The 19,759-nt window shown below is 38.9% G+C and overlaps 1 protein-coding gene across 11 annotated transcripts in view; it reads right to left on the bottom strand.

Moving 5' to 3' along the window:
* The window catches only part of LOC102743929 (protein phosphatase 1 regulatory subunit 12B), a 144,778-nt gene that overhangs the window by 117,086 nt on the left and 7,933 nt on the right, over positions 1-19,759 (bottom strand). For 6 of the 11 annotated variants that reach the window (XR_014146546.1, XR_014146545.1, XM_081824989.1 and 3 more), the window contains exons 6-10: positions 15,233-15,345; positions 12,495-12,698; positions 11,347-11,429; positions 9,869-9,994; positions 3,219-3,401 (exon numbers count right to left, since the gene is read on the bottom strand). Coding sequence is in view for 9 of the 11 variants with exons in the window: in XM_081824989.1 (XP_081681115.1) it covers positions 3,219-3,401; positions 9,869-9,994; positions 11,347-11,429; positions 12,495-12,698; positions 15,233-15,345 (709 nt within the window). In the remaining 2 variants the exon portion in view is untranslated. Of the gene's footprint in view, positions 1-3,218; positions 3,402-7,299; positions 7,480-9,294; positions 9,336-9,868; positions 9,995-11,346; positions 11,430-12,494; positions 12,699-15,232; positions 15,346-19,759 lie in introns of those variants that run through there. The other 5 variants (XM_081824995.1, XM_081824994.1, XM_081824992.1 and 2 more) reach the window with 5 other exon arrangements.

The following is a 19,759-nucleotide window of genomic DNA, read 5'->3' as shown; positions in this document are numbered from 1 at the left end:
TTTTTTTTTTTTTTAAGATTTTATTTATTTATTTGAGAGAGAGAGAATGAGAGAGAGCACATGAGAGGGGGGAGGGTCAGAGGGAGAAGCAGACTCCCTGCCGAGCAGGGAGCCCGATGCGGGACTCGATCCAGGGACTCCAGGATCATGACCTGAGCCGAAGGCAGTCGCTTAACCAACTGAGCCACCCAGGCGCCCTCATGCACCCTTCTTTTGCAATGGTGTCCTTACTGGTCATCTCACATCTATTCCTGTCCATCCTTCCCCTGTCCAATTCATATGGAATATTGTACCCAGAGTTTAAAAGCCAGGATTCTAAAAAACGTAAACCAGATCATGTTATCCTTTTGCTTTTTGCATATTTTCTGTATGACCCAGCAATTCTACTCCTACATATATATCCAAAAGAAAGAAAAACATATGTCCACACAAAAACTCGTACATGAATGTTTATAGTAACATTATTCAAAATAGCCAAAAGGTGGAAAGAACCCAAATGTCCACCAACTTAGGAGTGGCAAACAAAATGCAGTATATCCACACAATGGAATAGTGTTTGGCCAATAAAAAGAATAAAGTGCTGATACATGCTACAACATGGATGAACCTTGAAAATATTATTCTAAGTGAAAGAAGTCAGTCACAAAAGACCACATATTGGTTCCATTTACATGAAATGTCCAGAACAGGCAACTCTACAGAAACAGAAAATAGATCAGTAGTTGCTGAGGTCTAGGGAATGGGAAGATGGGGTGGGAGTAGGGGGGACAATAATTAAAGGTATGGGATTTCTTTTTAAGATGATGAAAATGTCCTAAAATTGACTGTGGTAATCATTGCACATATCTGTGAATATACCAAAAAATGACTGAACTGTACACCTTAAATTATATGGTATATATAAATTATATCTTTATAAAGCTGTTCAAAAAAAAAAAAATGCTTCCAGTAGCTCATCATGGTTCTTAACATATATATCCAAAATCTTTGTCTTCAGCTGTAAGACTTTGTATGATATAGCTCCTATTTATTCCTCAAGCCTCACCTTAGACTGCTCTTTCCCTAACTCTCTACCCCAGAGCCACAACATCTTCTCTCAAATTCTCCAAAGGATCAAGCACCTTCCCACCTTAGTGGCTTTTCAACAGCCATATTTTCTGCCAGAAATGCTTATCCCCTTTTCCTAGCTATTATTTGTCCACAAGAGGATCATACCCTTAAGATAACCTTCTGCAGGAGAAGGGAAGTCTTCTGTAGGCAGATCTTCTGTCATAACAACTCACACTACTTCTTCATAGTATATATCACAATTATTTAGTGTTTGTTTTTCTTCACTATCACATACATTCCCCGAGGGCTGAGATTGTTTTCCTTGTTCACTGCTGTATTACCTGGGTTCATCATAGTACTTTGCAATGGCAAATGTTCAAATATTTTGAAAAGAATGAATGCTAGTGACTGAGTCCAACAGCTCTTTATGTAATACCTTCTTATTTATTTATCTTGTGCCATTACCCTATTTAACTTGTCTAAGATTATTTATTATCTAATATCCCCGTTTATTATCTTGTGCCATCCTAAAAATTCACTTATCTTGATACACCAAATTCACATAATTCAGTGATATTTTGATTTAATTCTTCTTATATTTGCTGCTTCTTGAGGAATTATGTCCTAGTGAGAATACATGGTACACAGTATATAATCAATAACTATTTGTGGCTTAAGTAAAACTTCTAAAACAAAATTAAAATCTGTAGCAGGTGCTATCTTATTGTTCATAGGTTATAAAAATCCCAGAAGACAGTAACTGTCTCTCTAGGTTTCTCTAAATAATGGTGCATGCAATTAAATATTTAATAATGCAGTTTGATAAAAAGCCTGATTTACACATCCTTACAGGGATCATAATCTTAATGATGAATTTAACTCATTTTACTTGTCTCAGCCCAGAAGGAATTTTTTTTTTTTTTCAGAAGGAATTTTTTAAAGGGAGTTTTTTTCAGCTAATATTCAGAAAATATTACTTTTGCATTTAGTTCCTAGATGAAACTAATAATACCTAATTTCCCCATCTGAGCTATTAAATATATAAACATTAAATATTCAAGATCAATTTATTAAAATTTCCTTGGCTGGAAACCAATGAAAAGATGATGCTCTGCAACCTGTTAGCCCAGAAAACTGACTTTCTTCTATTTTTATACAAAGAAATGAAAAAAGAAAGGAAGGAAAAGAAAGGAAGAAAAAACCACAATTTTTCAACTCACTTAACATCTCCCTTCCACTTCTCAAAATTTTAATTTTAGAACTGTCTTTATAATAAACAAACATCTAAAAAGTTCAACTCGTTGTATCTTGTAGATGATAAGACTTCTTGACTTATTACACATACATACACACTCACAAACATAAAATCTTCTTCCTTTGGATAGTCAAAAGAAAATGAAGCCAAACTGAAATCTAAATTTTGATAAGATTTCATTTCCTTTTATAGTCTTAAAAAAGGGATAAGTATGGCTTCAGTTTTTAAGTAGATCTGAAACAGCCAAATGGAGTGCATTCTATTTTTTACACTTTTTCAAGTGGGAGAAAATGTCCCATTCTTCTTGGTCACATCTTGGAACATCTCCTAATAATGACAATCAAAAAGTTCTTCTTAGCTTCTACCTTAAATCTCTCCTGTGCCAATTCATGACTGCCCTCTCATAATTTTTCTCTAAAGAAACTGTACAGTAACTAGTCACTATCCTTCTACCATATCATCATATTCTATTCAGTTCTTTTTCCGGTATTCTTAAATTAATTAAAATGATATCCTAGCTTTATTTCTCTGAGCCTTTTTCATGATACTGCTTTTCTTTCCTGCCAGAGAAATCTTCACGGACTCCTCAGAACAAAAGAAAAGATCCTTCTCTGTGCTTCAGGTTCTCCATCACAAAATGGGGAAATAATGCCTGATCCTGATTTCTTTTATAAGACAAATAGAAAAAAGATATGCCTATATTCATAACAGAATAAGTATCTATGTTAAATATTATCAGAAATAATTAAGATCTCTGTCAAAAATCTCCCAGAGGCAAAATAGAAAACCCAAACTGTAATATAAAGATCTACTTTCATAAATGTATCTGGGATTGGGGGAAAGACTTCGCACCCACTCCTTTATCTCCTACCTCAAAGCAGAACCCCGCAAATGAAATCAGTATAGAACATACCTCCTCCTGTCCCTGGCTTCCACAGAGGAGTCTGTTCCAGGAGTGGAGAGCAGAGTGGCAGTTGTAACCCCATTGGCAGTGTTAGGTGGAGGGCGGTTAGTGATCACACAGAGCGGGGTGCTAGAAGAGACATTGTCTGCTGTTTTCTCTGCTGTTGAGTCAGCCTGGGATTTGTAAGGAGTCCTGAAATCAAAAACACAGACACACAAAAGCACAAGCAGAAAGAGAATGGTTAAGCATGCTACACAACAAAGCACTAGCACACAGACAGAGGGTTTGAGGTAAGTTTAACTAGAGAATCTTCTTGCTCCAATTTTGTTGGCTGGTTGACTGGTTTTTTAAATTCTGAGCTCTTAATTCTTACAACAGTATGATTATACATTTAGTTTGATATCCTCTGCCCAAAGAGTTATATTTCATGAAAAAAAATTTTTTTTGCTTGAGATTAAAAATTTTTTTAAAAATGAGCTATGGCACAAGGAAGATAGTAACATATGCAAGAATGCTTTAAATGACTCCTGAGCACCATCTGGTCTCCACACACACACACAGAGGCAGGGCCTCTCCACACACATGAAAACAACGCTAAAGTCACTTACGATATTATTCTCCACCTGCCCCTTAATTCTTGGCAGTGAGAGTCTTTGGTAGTCCTCAGCCTGGATTAGATGACCATCTTCTTGGATTCCAGAGATATTTGATAAATACAACCTCATATGTTTACTTCTTTCCCACCTAGCTCAGCAACTGCTCTCTTTCTATTTAACCAAATGCCTGATAGCCTGTATTCTTAAGTGCATACATGAGCAACAGAAACAAAAACTAGTAAGATTCTATATGTAACCTTAACTGCAGACTTTCCAACAGCAAGCTGTATAATTAAGCTCATTTACATGAAAACAAGATCTTTGTTTCTTAACAAAGAGTTGAGAGCAACCATTGGCTCTCCACCCAAAAAGCTATCATTTGTGATGTCACAGCTTGTTGCTGGGGTAACAGAGATCCAAAATTGATATTCACAGAGATGGGAAAAGCAATGAAGATAAGGAATGCTAAAAATCTGTTTGTTTTTTTTCACCTACTCACAATTACCAGAAATGCTTATAAGTAGCTATAAGCTCATTTTCAAATAATCACATCATTAGAATAAGCTTGAAAGCAATAATCAGATTGTAAAAAATCTAAATATGGTACCTAGATGCAATTATAAATATAGAACAGTTTTGAAGTGGTATCTAAAAAACACAAGCCACTTCTCCAGAAGCAATTAATGACTCAGAAAAAAGGTGAAATTAAATTCCTCAGACTTATAAAATGTATGAGTCTATAGGACACATGAATAAAATTAGCCAGAACCAAACTATAAAAAATTGGTGGCTGGGTGACAGACATTGGGGAGGGTATGTGCTATGGTGAGCGCTGTGAATTGTGTAAGACTGCTGAATCACAGACCTGTACCTCTGAAACAAATAATACATTATATGTTAAAAAAAAAAAAAAAAGAAGATAGAAGGAGGGGAAGAATGAAGGGGGGGAAATCAGAGGGGGAGATGAACCATGAGAGACTATGGACTCTGAGAAACAGAGGGTTCTAGAGGGGAGGGGGGTGAGGGGATGGGCACGTACTGCATGGAGCACTGGGTGTTATACGCAAACAATGAATTATGGAACACTACATCAAAAACTAATGATGTAATGTATGGTGATTAACATAACATAAAAAAACAACAACAAAAAAACCTTACCTGACATTCTTTTTAGGTTAATAACATGTTTTGTTCTCCCTGAGATTTTTTCTGCTGTGGAAATGCCAAGGGTTTTTATTTTATTGAATTACAGAATAGAACTTGTACTATTATTTTGATATGTGGTATAATTTTATAAGTAGAATGTTAAGAGCAGAATAGGAAGGGATGCCTGGGTGGCTCAGCTGGTTAAGCGTCTGTCTTCAGCTCAGGTTATGATCCCAGGGTCCTGGGATCGAGTCCCACATCGGGCTCCCTGCTCAGCGGGAAGTCTGCTTCTCCCTCTGCCTCTGCTCCCCCTGCTTATGCTCTCTCTCTCACTCTCTCTCTCTCTAATAAATAAATAAAATCTTAAAAAAAAAATAGGAAAAGCTGCAGAGCAGGGGTCAGAGGCTCTGGAACCATGTGGGGCTACATTTCAGCCAAGTTAACCTCTCTAGTCTCTTCATCTGTAAAACGGGAATAATGATACCTTAAAATGCAGTGGTCTTGTGATAACTAAATAAAATAATGTATGAAGAACATTAGTATTGAGCTCAGAATAAAACACAAGCTCAGTGGAAACAAAACAGTGAAATAGGATCTCTGACATGGACAAATCTAGGTTCAAACCCTGCCTCAGTTCCTTACTAGATATGTGACCTTGGGCAGATGATTAAGTTTTGGGTCTCAGTTTCTACATCCATAAAATAAAAATGGTACTTCATACGCTGGAGGCCTCTTTATAAACAATATATGTGTGCCTGAGATAGCGAGTTGCCCAACCTATATTCATTTTCCTTTTCTTCCTAACAGAACCCGTAAATTATTGAGGGCAGCATTGCACCTAGTTAAAAATTCACATTTTCCAAAGTCTCCCTGGCTGCTAGAGGTAGCCAATGAGGCATAAGTAGAAAATTAGTGCTTTGGGGGAAAACCTCAGTTCAGAGGCCTTCTCTCTTTTTGTATTTCCCCCTTTCTTTCTTCTTCCTGCCTAGAATGCAGTCATGTCAGCTAGAGCTTCAGCAGCTATTTTCTGTCATGAGGCAACCTGTGGAAATGGAAGCATGATCTAAGGATTGTGAGGCAGAAAGACAGAAGGATCCAGGATTCTTTAAGGACTTTGAAGCTGTGGTGCCAGCCCTGCCTATTTCTGGACTTTCTTAAGTGAGAGGAAAAAAAAAATAAACCTTTATCATATTTTAGCCTCAATTATTTAGCTTTACTGTTACATGTGAGTAAACCAATTGCTCATGTAATTTTTGTAAGTATCTAAGCCAATGCTTGGCACGTGATAGGGTTCAACAAATGGCAGCCGTTACTATTTTTCCCTAGTCTCAGCTCTTAATACTTAAGCAAGTAACCTGTGTTTCAGTTTCTTCATCTATGGTATAATATTTACTATGTCTGTGCAGATGAATTATTATGAGGACCTAATAAATTTCTACATAATTATCAGTATTATTATTAATAATCCATCTTAAGCCTATCCCTCCTGGAACAAATGATCACCACTTATTTTAAGGAAAGAAATCTAATAAATGGACAAAAATCAATCAAGTACTACCATCAACAGTGTTCTTGCAGCAACAAGCAACACTATCATCATTAATGTTTTTCATTTTCTTTGTGTCAGTTCTAGAAACAAGCCCTCAAAAAGAAGTCCCTTTGTCATACCCCAAAGTAAAAGGGTCTCTGTGCACACATACAGGGTTGAAAGCTATAGCCAAAACCACAGCTGAAGTCCTATCGTGCTTTCACGATGAAGCCCCGGACAGGCTACCCCCATGCTACCCCTTAGGCAGACTGGACACCACGGCCCCAAGAATACCACAAATCTAGACAAATTTATACAAACATAAATCTCTTCCCTCCCGCGTGTTTCCAGCAAAATGCTCTCATTGGCTGGGAATTTTCAGAAAGCTATAGGAAGCTTTTGGAACAAGAGCTAGCTTTTCTTCTGATTTGGGTTTGTATGCCATCCTCTGAAAAAAAGAGTAAGTAGAAGAGATTCCTACTCACTGGGAAATTAATGTAAGTGAAGTGTGGGGATATTTTTAATATGTGCTTTCCCATAATAGGATGAGACCCTTACATAGTAATCACACAAAAGCGGTCATTTTAAGTTGATGCCTAAACACCAAGTACCAAGATATGTACCCTATGATTTTTCAATGAGCAACTGCTGAGTGGCTAATACAAGTCCAAACAAAACCTCCGCGTTAAATCATGGACATTTTCACAAGAATTCAAACTTGCTTCCCCAGTGCCAAAGTCTCTTTGGTTTGAATCTCATATGTGCATCCAGAGGCATGAGTTTTGATGACTGTAACTCAAATGGCCCCAAGAAGCCTTACCTGCCATGGTGTGCAGATGCAGTAGTGTTTGCACTGATTGGTGCAGGGCAAGAAGAGGCAGGTTGCCACTTGTTGCCCCGAGAGGTAGATGAACCAATGGTAATGGGTGAGGTAGCAGATGAATTGCGATTGGCTGAAATGTAGGGACTTGTGGGGTCACTACTTCTACCAAAGGAAGCACTGCAAAACAGCACACAGTCACTTTCTTCAGGACATGCTGCTCACCCACCATTTCCCAGCACCACCTTCCCCCCCAGATTGTGCATTTAAAAGGAATGTAGACCAAAGAGAGGGTATGGCAACTGGGAAGTGGAGTGAGTGATCAACTCCAGCTAGAGCTGGGTCACCGGCAGCAAGCAGGCATCTGTCAATCATCCGAAAGAGTGAAGGAACATGGAGGAGAGATGATATGCAATAAGAGAAAGCAGAAGAATAGTATATAGGAACAGAATAGGGGCTAAGAAATATTAGCAAATAGAATAATTTTATTAGAAAAAGTAATTCCCAACAAACCCCAAGGCAAAAAAATCATGCAATCCCAAATGTCTACCTGATACAGAAGTAGCACTGCAGAAGCTAAAGTAAGACCAAGAATTTGGAGGTTTTGGAGTAGAAATTTAAAATTAAAGAGTGGAGAAGAATAAAAAAGCTCTGTGGGAAAAAAAAGTGTCTGAGAACTGTGGTTATTTAGCCTAGTCTTGGGAGGATTCAAAGTTTTAAGTCTAGAAAATAATATTGCATGGGCGGCAGAAGGCAACTTTCCTTTGTTTCAAATGAAGGTAAGTAAGAACCATCTCAATTGAGGCAAAAAATTATTTGGATTAGAATTTAAAAAAAACCATTTTTACTATTATAATAATGAGACACTAGCAGGGGTGACCAAAACAAGCTTTGAAGCCTTTTACTTTAAGATGCATTTTACTGGGACACAGGAAAGGAATTTCTGCCTAAGGACAAGAGATGAACTAGAAAATGTAAAGTATGCTGAGGCCCGGTGGAGCCCAAGAGGGCCAAATGTCTTCTCGCATTTTCTTTTTTAAATAGTGATAGCATACAATTCCCTTTGGAAAAGATCATAAAATGAGATTTTGTATAATCAAAAAATGCTTTAAGGGTGACATAAGTTTGGAAATCCAAAGCATGAAGCAAGTTGTGGATCTTCTTTCAAAAAGCACTCACATAATTAAGCAAGCTTTCCACCCTAAATAGAAGCATTCCCTTTCTCCTCTGTTTACCATAATTGTGCCAACTGTACCTATCTCTCCAGAGGCTACTCACTCAACCCATTTGTTAATGATTTGGATCACGAAAAAGAACAACCCCACCACAATGTAACAACATGCTTGGAAATTAAATGCAGCTTTCTCTCTTTCCTAGTACTAGAACGTTATTTTCTTAGAAAAGTTTTCTTGGTCTTGGATGCAACCACAAGGAGTAGTGATGTATCTAGACAGACTAAGACCTTAGTCCTGAAGACAAATAAGTGATAGCTTCATTAAGCCAAAAACACTGAGTTTGTATATATAATGAAGCTTCAGTGAGAACGCTGAATTATCTCTGCAGAACTGAAGACCATCAAAAGGCTACACTGGCTGTTTGTTTTATAGCTTACTAGTTCCCATGTTCTGATATTAACTAGTTGACAAGATTCCTCTAATCAAGTGGAAATAAGTTTTGAACCCAAACACATAGTTTATGGCAAAAGGCTGTTTCTTGGGCAGCCAACCAATCCTATAAGACCTAATGATGAAGCCCACGGCATGAAGAGGCAGTTGGAGGGGTTGAGTAAATAAAAGTGAAGAAAGAATTCAAAGTAAGAAATGAGAATCAGACTCTTGACATCAGCAGCAAAGTTCAAATTAAAATACTAATTAAGTATATCTTATAGTTTAATGGCTCTGGCAAAGGTGCTTTGCTTGCTGGCTGGTACATGGCAAAGAAAATAATTGCAGAAAAGAGAATACAGATGAGAAAAGGGGAAGGAAACCCATGTACCTTCTCTGCACCAAACTTGCGAGTTTCACATCTTGATGGATCTGAGGGCCATTAAAGTCATAAAAAAAAAAACAACTCAAGTCCCTAAATTAACAGGCTTCAATATGAAACTTCTTTAATGCAATTCAAAACTGTCCCCGTTACCTACCCCCCTCACCACCCTATAGGGTCCCTCCCTTCCTCCCCATAAAAATGTAACTTGAGATGGGAACTACTCTAGTTTTAGAAAAAGGAAAGCTAGCTACTGGACAAAGGTGATTTAAATTCAGTCCTGCTCAGGGATTACTAGAAGTCACTTCCAGTTGAAGATTTTAATAGGACTGAGAGGAGAGAGTATAAATTCAGATCTGTCTGTGGTGAGAATTTGGAATTAGCTTACTTTAATTCAGTTAGGAAAATAAATTAATGTTAATTTAAAATTAGTCAAGATGTTACTCCCAAGAAATCTAAAAGTAATTCATTTTTTGATTCATTTTCGTGGTGCTAATTGGATATAAAACGGCATGCAATTATTACCCATACACCCATGACCAGAGTGAAGAAAAATCATCTCCCACCCCATGGAACCTGGTACCTTTTCAAGTAGGTTGATACATAGGTAGAAGGAGCAACTGTCTGTGGAGTTTCACTTCCCTTTGCTTCATCCCTCCACAGCTGCCGTGTATAGGAACCACTCCTCACTAGATTAACAGCTGATTCTCTGTAGAGGCATGAAAGAAAAATAAAACAAAGCACTGATTCCTACCACCAGTTTTGTCCACGATACAATGCAAACTGGGAGGGGTGCCTGGGAGGCTCAGTTGGTTAAGCATCTGCCTTTGGCTCAGGTCATGATCTCAGGGTCCTAGAATCAAGCCCCACATCAGGCTCCCTGCTCAGCGTGGAGTCTGCTTCTCCGTCGGTGGGGGGGCCGGGGGGGGTGTTGGGAGAGAAGAGCCAGGGACAGAAACTGTAATATGATGGCTAAAGAAATAGACACACTTTTCAAGTGATACTTGGTTTTATATAAACCTGTTTTCTGTATACATAGAGAATGGGTCAAGTATTACTACTGCCTGCTTTCTTTTATCAACTTCAAAGCCAACTAACTTCAACAGGTACCAAATCCTTTTATCAAAGGTCTCCAATTCTTTGGTAATGAGAACTCACTTTTGTTTCTCCTTTAAAGGGCTTTACAAAGCCAACAGGTTGTTCATAAGTAAGCAGAGAAGAGGATGATGGGGAAGATGAGGAAGTCTGTCACAAGGGAAAGAGGTAACTAGCACAGAGGAGGAAAAGAGAAGAACCTGCTAGAAGTCTACTTAGTGTTATAAATAAAAGTCGTCCAGGAAAGGGCTGTAGTAGGATTTCTAATTCACAACTGTTCACTCAGGGCCTTTGCGACCAAAGCTGCGGCTCTCCGGAGCAGTCCTTCTCAAACTTCAATGTGCATTTGAATGACCTAGAGAATTTTTGTTAAAACCCAAGTTCTAATTCAGCAGGTCTGAGGTGGGGCCTGAGATTCTGCATTTTTAACATGCTTCCAGGTGAAACCAATGCTGCTGGTTGGGAAGACCACACCTTAAAAAGCAAGGTTCTCGATCAGGTTCTGTTCTGAGATGCAGCAATACCTCAAAATCCTCACATTCATTTTAACTGATGAGGAAGACTTGAAATTTTATGTACATACACATTAGAAGTTGATCACTAATTAAATAACAATATCTTTAGTGTTTACCATGGAATAGGTCGTGTGCTAGGCACTAGGGGTCCCTGAGAAACCAGACATAGACCCTACCTTTACAGAGCCTGCTGGTGTACTAAAACAAATTCACCCTTGGAAGGGCCGGGGAAGACTTCCTAAAGACAGTAAGACCCAAGCTGAAGTGAGAGCCTGAGGGGCGAAGGGCAAAGCAAGAGAACAAGGGCTGGGAGGAGCTCTAAGCAGAAGGAATAAACAATTCATAATGTGCTAAGGGCACCTGCGGAGAGATGGCTGCAGAGCGATGGCCAAGGCATCACTATGCCTAGGAAAGTTACAGAGGACCATCTTTTGGACTGCATTAGGATTACCTGTTCTCCTTTTCTTCAATGTCACTCGTGCTGCTGAGCTTCCGGGGCGCTAGTGAACTAAAATAGCTTTTGTTTTCTCTCTCCTGTAAAATCAAAACAAGTAAAACACAGAGAAGGTACAATACTGACACGGTGTAACATTCTGGGTAAAAAAGCAGAGATCAATACACCTATATCATTTTATTTCTAGATCCAATACCAATTCTGGTTTGAGTGGTATTACAAAAGGTTACCTTTCAAAGGCTAATTCCTACCTCTCCTCCATTAAAAGACCAATATACCGGGAAATAATTCTCATGGGAAAGGCCAAAACGATCAAAAAAGGAAAACAGCAGCACAAATTACACAAAGCCAACAGCCCTGCCAAGAGAGATGGAGCCTTTGAAAAGCCACACAGAAAGCTCCACTCTAAAGTTCTTAATGAAATAAGCCTTATTTCTTCCCCAGCCTATCTTCTCTTTGAAATGCAGCTTCATGCACAACAAATATGCTGCAGAATTCATCCAACCAATATGACTCATCTCCTTGAGGAGTCTCCAGAAACAATATTGAGCAGGGGACTACGGTTACAGGGCAGACCTGACCCCAGAGAAGAGCATCAGGTAAGCCCTAGAAAATCTGGAACCAAAAGTTAAGAAATAAAAATGCACTGATCTTGGATGATTATGTGGATGAGCTGTTATACATCTAGTAATGAAAAAAATAAGGCATTTAAACATTTTTTTCTAAGTGCTAATTTGCCTGAGCTTCATTAGGATCGAAAGTCCGGCTAAGGAACTTTGCTTCCAAACACTGAAACAATAAATTACTGGTATTGGTTCAAGGGAACCTTAGGCCATGTCCAAATTTTCATGTTTCTGACTAAATTTATTTTATTTTATTTTATTATTTATTTGCCCTACGTAAGGAGGGTAAGGAAGAATGAACATAAGATATGCCAAAAGATAAAAGGTTTTTCTTTTTTGGCCGAGTAATAATAGCAAGCAAATAGCTAACTGATTAAACTATCAATGTGCCATCTCCCTTTAAAGGCTTTGTACTTCCAGAATCAAATCAGGGACTAGAACACACTTTCATTTGCTCCTGAGACTGAATTTTCACAGACGGGAACTGCCCAGGAACTCCCCCGTACCCTGCCTAAACTGCACCTTATCTTTGTTGTCCAGCAGAGCAGAAATCCGAGGGCTTGATGATGACCGGTAGATGGAAGAGCCTCGGTCCCTTAGAGCTTCCCTAGAATTGGCCACCTCACTCAGCATGTTCTGGCTGCCAGTTTTTCTGAGTCCCAGTCTCCACGAAGAAGGAGATTCATCTTTGGGCTCTTCCGGCTTATTAAAAAGGCTGGAGGAGAACTATGAGGGAAGAAGCAAAGAAAAGAAAAGAAAAGGGAAAAAAAAAAAAAGGTCCTGATGATTCTTTTCAGCCTATTTGCCTTTTCCCACACTGACTAAGTTCAGTGAGGCAATATAAGGCAGTACAAGAACAAATACATGGCAGGCTTTCTGCCAATGTTCCCTTCCTCACCTGGCAGATGCTAATAACCGCTCAAGACTGCCCTTCTCCCTGAGCCAGAAATAGTCTCAGATTCTTAACAGTGCTCCTACTGACAGAGTTGCTCTCTGAGAAATTAAACACTATTTGCTCTCTTAGCAATGAGTACTGACCTAGAACACCAGGAGATCCACGTTCTAGTAAAAATATCTTCTCTTGCTTGACTCACTGTGTAACTGAAAATGGGGCATTTTACTTCTCTAGGTCTCAACATGCTCACCTGTAAAATGGTGATAATGAGCTTAATTCCTCCTTATAATATGTGGAGACTAGAAAACACAATGAGCCGATGTATGAGTATGTTTTAAGGTACTGTGATAAGACTGTGGTAAGCTGACTTAAGTTAATACTAATAAAAATACTAAAACTCACTCCATTCAAATTCTAATTGCTTATTTCAAGAAAATAGTTTATTTGATCTTGAGCAGCAGTTCCAAGTGTTTCAGATTTCACCGAGCAGCAAAATTAAAAAAGAAGAAAAATGGTAGAAGTCATAGAGTTGCCATCTTTTAGATTTTGCCGGAAGAACATCTTTCAAAAACTTGCTTACCATTTTCAACACTATCATTTCATTAAAAAAAGAAAAACATTTTAACCTCAGAAAAGAAAGCTTTCTGGAAAGCTTACATAACTTACATAACTGCCATAAACCACAGAAAACATCATAGACTAGTGTTAACCAACAAACACCAGTCTGAAGTAACTGGTCTTTAGAACTGCAGTCAACAGTCCATTCCTGGGATCTGGGGGACCTCTGCAAGATGGCTTTGGTCTTACTCCAGGTATCAGGCCACCTTTACTGCCTGGTATAGTGAAAATGCAATAAACACTAAATCACTCATCTCCAGCTCACACTCAGATTTTCTCTTTTAATTAGTCATCTGAATATATATATTTATGTACTCCTTCCAGCTGTAGAGGCTCAATCATGTCAGCTCTTTATAAGCCACCCTGACTCTGAGAGTCACACACACACTCTCTTTCAAAAATAAAACAAAAAAATAAAATAAAAGAAATTAAAAGAAAGCAAGAAGTCCAGTCACACCTAGAAGCAGTGGGAGTATGTGAGGTACAGCTAAATGCCGGAGTGAGGAGTGAGGTCTGTGTCCTATCTGAGACATCTCTACAGATTCAAAGTGATGCTCATAGGAATAAATAAGCAGCCAGGGCTTTGTTTCCTCATCTCCACAATGATACCATAATCCTGTCTTTTTAATTCATGAGGCACTAAGAAGATCAGTAAGTTAGTATCTATAAAACCATGGAGTTTTTTCAACAGCTTTCTTCCCAAGAATTCATTATCAATTCTTAATCTCAAAACTAATTGTATCCTTTGTAGAGCAAGGTCATTATTCAACTCTGTCTCACTGACTAGAAGCCTATAGCTTCTCAGAAGCCTGGGCCAAACTGCAGGAGGAGGTGTCTCTGGTACCTCAGCAAGTTCTTTCTACCTCTGCTCTCTACTCATTATGAGTACTACCAAGACTTTACTTATAAAAGTAAAATTTTAAACAAGATGTAAAAAAAAAAGGACATAAGTCATCAAATCAATTAATACTGAATGCTAGGGGCGCCTGGGTGGCTCAGTCGTTAAATGTCTGCCTTCAGCTCAGGTCATGATCCCAGGGTCCTGGGATCGAGCCCCCCATTGGGCTCCCTGCTCTGCAGGAAGCCTGCTTCTCCCTCTCCCATTCCCCCTGTTGGTGTTCCCTCTCTCGCTGTCTCTCTCTCTGTCAAATAAATAAATAAAATCTTTAAAAAAAAAAAATACTGAATGCTAGCTATCTTCCTAACCCAGTCTGAGCTTTATATATACTTACCTACTTAGCCGTAGATACGAAGAAAATAAGCAATGGACAAAATTCTTTGGTCCCAGATCACTATATCCTATGTTATCTAAACACATTGTACCCAAATTTGTTTGGTGATGGATTTATAGTTTTTGCAGGCAATGTTATAAAAGCAATGTTTGTGCACACCCTCGCCCCCATCCATACCTTGAAGTTCTAATCCCCATTGTGACTATAATATTTGGCGGTAAGGTGGCTGTCTGCAAACTAGGAAGAGATTCCTCACTAGGAACTGACTCAGCTAGCCCCGTGTGACACAGTTAGTCCCGTGATCTTGGATAGCCCAGCCTCCGGAATTGGGAGAAATAAATTTCTGTTGTTTAAAGCCACCTGGTTGGTGGTATTTTGTTATGGCAGCCTAAGCTGACTAGGACAGGCAAGATGTATCTGTATTATCTTGCAAAAATGTATCTTTAAGGCCTTTCAAACTGTATGTAACCATAGTAGGAGAAATATAATATTCAAATTAGTTCCAAAATACTCACTCTCCTAGCTGAAGAGGCAGAGAAGGTATTCTGAGCCGGTGGTGGTATCTGTTCCGTGATAATACTCTTGCTTTCAGAGTTGGAATGGTTGACAATGGCTTCTGGCTTTTTATCTATTATTTAAGACAAGAGAAGCAACAAGTGCAACTATGAAAACCTTATCTGTGTGTATGCATGTACTTTTCTGCTAACAGAAAAGGTTTACCCATATCAAAACAGATTATTAGGGCCATGTAATGCTTGGACTCAAACTAAAATGAAATCTCTAGCAAAGTTGCCAAAAGGAAATAAACTCAATGGTAAAATTCCTTTCTTGGTAGGTTCCAATTCCCAGATATATAACTGAAAACTTTCTCCACATTATGTATCATATATAAAATTTGTCAGTAAGTACGTAATAAGAATCTACTCTGTTTTGGGAGATTGGGCAGGAAAAACCAGATAGATCTTGCTTTCTAGGTAATTATAATCAAGACATGAGATAAGATGCATAATGATAATAGTAACAATAGAAGATCATATATAAGTTAGGTGCTAAATTGGGTGAGTTGGATCAACGGGGCTTTATGAGTTCAGAGTAAATCCTCTGAGGGAGGAAACAACAAGGAAAGATGCCATAGAGAAAATTGGAAGACAAATACCGACTGGCAGGAGGAAGAAAGGGTATGAGTAATGAATCAGAAATCAAAATATACACATCTGTTGGTCAGTAAATTTAAGTCTAAGCAGGACTAATTTAAGCAGGCCTAATTAAAGTAATGAATATTCTTGGGATTACAATAGGAAATAAAGGTAGAAAGGATTACAGAGGATATTGCGAGTTAAACTACAGAAGTGTAGTAGGTAAACCCTCTTAATAAATAACAGTAGTCCATGTTATAGGGCCATCAAGTGGAAACCCCGTCTGTCTCGTTCACTGCTACGTCAGTGCCTGCACCTAGTAGGTGTGGTGGGGCCTTCTGATCTATGTACTCTGGAAACAGGGCCCCCGAGTAATCCACCTATGAATTACATGACAAATTTATGCCACGTTTTAGCTGTGTGACACTGGGCAAATTTACTTAACATATATGAACCTCTCTTTTCTCACTGATTAATCAGGAATTTTAATTCTTACCTATGAGTTGCTATAAAGTCTAGAGATAATGTTTTTAAATTGCATCGTTCAATGTCTGGCCATAATAAGTCCCTAGTAAAGAGTAATTTATTATTAATGTTATTTCTTGTGGTTATTATGAATATTCAAGGCATTCTTTCAATATTATCTGAATATCTCTAACCCCAAGAAGTATACCTTACTACCCAAATGTGACAGATCATTATAGTAAGAACTCCCAATGAATCTATACCCCTGTGTAGTGGCCTCTCAGATTGACTCTGGGCTTGGCAATGTGACTCTCTATGGCCACTGGGATATTAGTAAAGTGACACAAGGAGAGGCTTGGAAAGTGCTTGTGCACTGAACCTTGCCCTCTCGTCTTGTGGAATCCAGCCGCCGTGTGAAGAAGCAGGGGAGAGTCCGCTTGATGAACACGGCCCACTTGCCTCAAACATCCTAACCAACTACCAGAAAGGTGAGTAAGGCCATCTGGGACTAGCCAGCCCCCAGCTGACTTACCAACTGACCACCAACACATGAGTAAGCCCAGTATTACCACACGGAGGAAAGAAAAGCCATCCCAGTGAAGCCCTTCCCAAATTGCCAACCCATAGAATTGGGTTTATATAAATAGTTGCTTTAAGCACCACTAAATTTGAGGATGGCTTGTTATTTAGCAATAGATAACTAATATACCAAATGTTTAAGTCAAATAAATAAAAGAAAGGGGAAAATAGAAATCCAAATCAAACTGCTTACATTCACCCCAAAAGAGAATTAGTATTCTTTACAACTACATTTATATGTAAGACATATGAAAACCGTCATTTTATGAGGTTGTATCTGTGAATCTTTAAAAACAGGATAAATGCATTCAACAAATACTTGTTCAGTACATACATAATGTGTCGGGCATCACTTGGAAAGGTTTAGACATAATCCAGTTCCCCATATTTTTCCAATAAACATTTATATATAATGTATATTTATAGGGACCTACCATATAGAAGGCCCAGTGCTAGGCATTATGGAAGACAGAAAGAGAAACAAGACACACAATACATTTCAGTGCTTCTGAAACTTGCTGGTAGGGGAAGAAGAGAGGAGATGAGAAACAAACAGAAATAACGCTACTACTAGGTAATGTAAGTAATATAAAAGAGGTTCAAACAAATAGCTACCAGTCAGAGGAGGGGAGAAAGCTTGTATCTGTGATGATAGGCTTCATAAAGGAAGCTGACTTAAGCTGGGCTTTGAAATATGAGTAAAACTTCAACGGGCAGAAAGGAGCAGGGAAGCGTGCTGGAACCATCTAGCTTCTGCCTACATCAGGCTACAGAAACTGCTGAGATTACCAGACTCCCTAAATGCTGTCTCTTTCTTGACCTCTCCCTTCCCACTCCTACCCTGGCTTTTCTTTCTTTCTTTTTAGGATTTTATGTATTTGACAGAGAGAGAGAGCATGCACAAGCAGGGGGAACGGAAGGCAGAGGGAGAGGCAGGTGGAGGGAGGAGGAGAAGCAGGCTCCCTGCTAAGCAAGGAGCCTGACATGGGGCTCGATCCCAGGACCCTGGGATCATGACCTGAACTGAAGGCAGACGCTTAACCGACTGAGCCACACAGGCAGCCCCTACCCTGGCTTTTCTGATGCAGAAACACATATCCTGGTTTTCCTCAACCTCCCTGACCATACCTTCTTTGCCTCTTTTTACCTCCTAAACAGAGCATGCCCCACGATTCTTTTTTGTACATCTTTTCTCTACAATCTTTCCCTTGGGAAATCTTGTCCTTTTCCACACCTTTAGCTTCCACCTTTTAGGCAGATAATTTCCACATTTCACTTTGCCCCTGCTACTCTGAGGAGTCTCAGATCAAAGTCAGGATCTCAGGCACACCACTTGCCAGCTATGAGACCCAGTTTGCCTTACCCCTTACAGGGTCAATTTCCCACTCTAAAATGTGGTGATAATACATCCCTCAGGGTGTGGTTGTAAGTACATTGTAGAGTAAAAAGCACTACCCAAATGTAAAGTGTTGTTATAATCCCGCAAACTAAATATAATCTTTCTTACTAGTGAATACCATTGACAACATTTATCTCTCTCATGTGGCATGTATTTTATTCATGTATATGCCTTCCTATTCCCCTGTATGTCCTAGATGTATCCAACAAAAAGCATTTAATGAATGTGAATGCTTGTCCTGTGTCGGGCATCATGCAGAGATCTAGGAGTAAATGATAAACCTAGAGTTCTCAGCTGAAATGGTGAGTGTTACAACAGAGATAAGTATGAAGTGCTAGAGGGATACAGACACGGGAGCAATTATCATGGGGTGGGGGAACAGTGAAGTGGTCCACTGCTTTTCACTTTTTTTATACAGGAAAACCTAAAGAAAGGCTTCTTCATCCTGGTAAATCCTATAGCTTAAAACAGAAATCACTCAATAAGCATTTGATGGTCAGAAATGAATTTTAAGGTGCAAATAAATGTTCAGGGGTAGGAAAGCTCAGGGCATGTTTGGGGAAACCAAGCAATGCAGCTTGGCTAGTAGATGACACTGCCTATGGATAGCACTGGAAAGGTCAGCTAGAGATATATTATTAAAGATCTTGAAGGTCAGGTTACAGGACTTGGGATTTATTCTACAGGCAAAGATGGGAGTGGGGAAGGTGGTCATAGATGGCTTCTGGACAGAGGTGTAGTATAACCTAAGGGTGCTGTGGGTGTTTTACTCCAACAGCAATGTAGAGATGGGTTGCAGGGACCAAAGACCTGAGGCATGGGTACATATCACGAAGCAATTATAGTAGTTCAGGTAGCTCCCTCCCATTTTTCTAATACCTTGGTAGTTAACAAAGTGATCTAGCACAGAGCAAGACCAAATAGAAATACTTGAAAGCTTAAGACACGTAACTCCTTAATAAATAATAAAAACATAAAAAAGATGAACATTTATAAATTTTGATAGGTATTACACTAGCATTTCCAGAGCAAGCTGTGCCTGCTTCATAACAGAAATTCAAGGCTCCATGAGTAAAAGATCATCTCCTATGCTATAAACTTAGTTGGTGCCTATCTTCTCTACACAATCAATGGTCTCTAATTTCCTTTGGTGACATTCAGTGAGCTAATACTAATACTACTAATACAAGCCAGTGAGGATAGGACACATGTACTGTAAAAATCTTAGTTATCATTAACTTCCAATTATCCATGAGAGCTATTCTGTTGCAGGTGAACCACTACTTAGTAAAACCCAGTATGTCTTTTCTCAGTGTTTGCCAGACTGTATATCAAAACCTATGGCTGCTTCTACAGCTTGTGGATCTGACCATGTCCAGCACCTCACTCTCACTATTGGGTTTCCTGTCTTGCCATATAATAAACTTAAGAAGTGTCATATGAAGTATATATAATATTAATAA

This window comes from Leptonychotes weddellii, chromosome 6 (assembly GCF_054177405.1).
Source record: "Leptonychotes weddellii isolate Sample4059 chromosome 6, ASM5417740v2, whole genome shotgun sequence".
In the NCBI taxonomy this organism is placed as follows: domain Eukaryota; kingdom Metazoa; phylum Chordata; class Mammalia; order Carnivora; family Phocidae; genus Leptonychotes; species Leptonychotes weddellii.
This window is presented reverse-complemented; position numbering and strand designations above follow the sequence as displayed.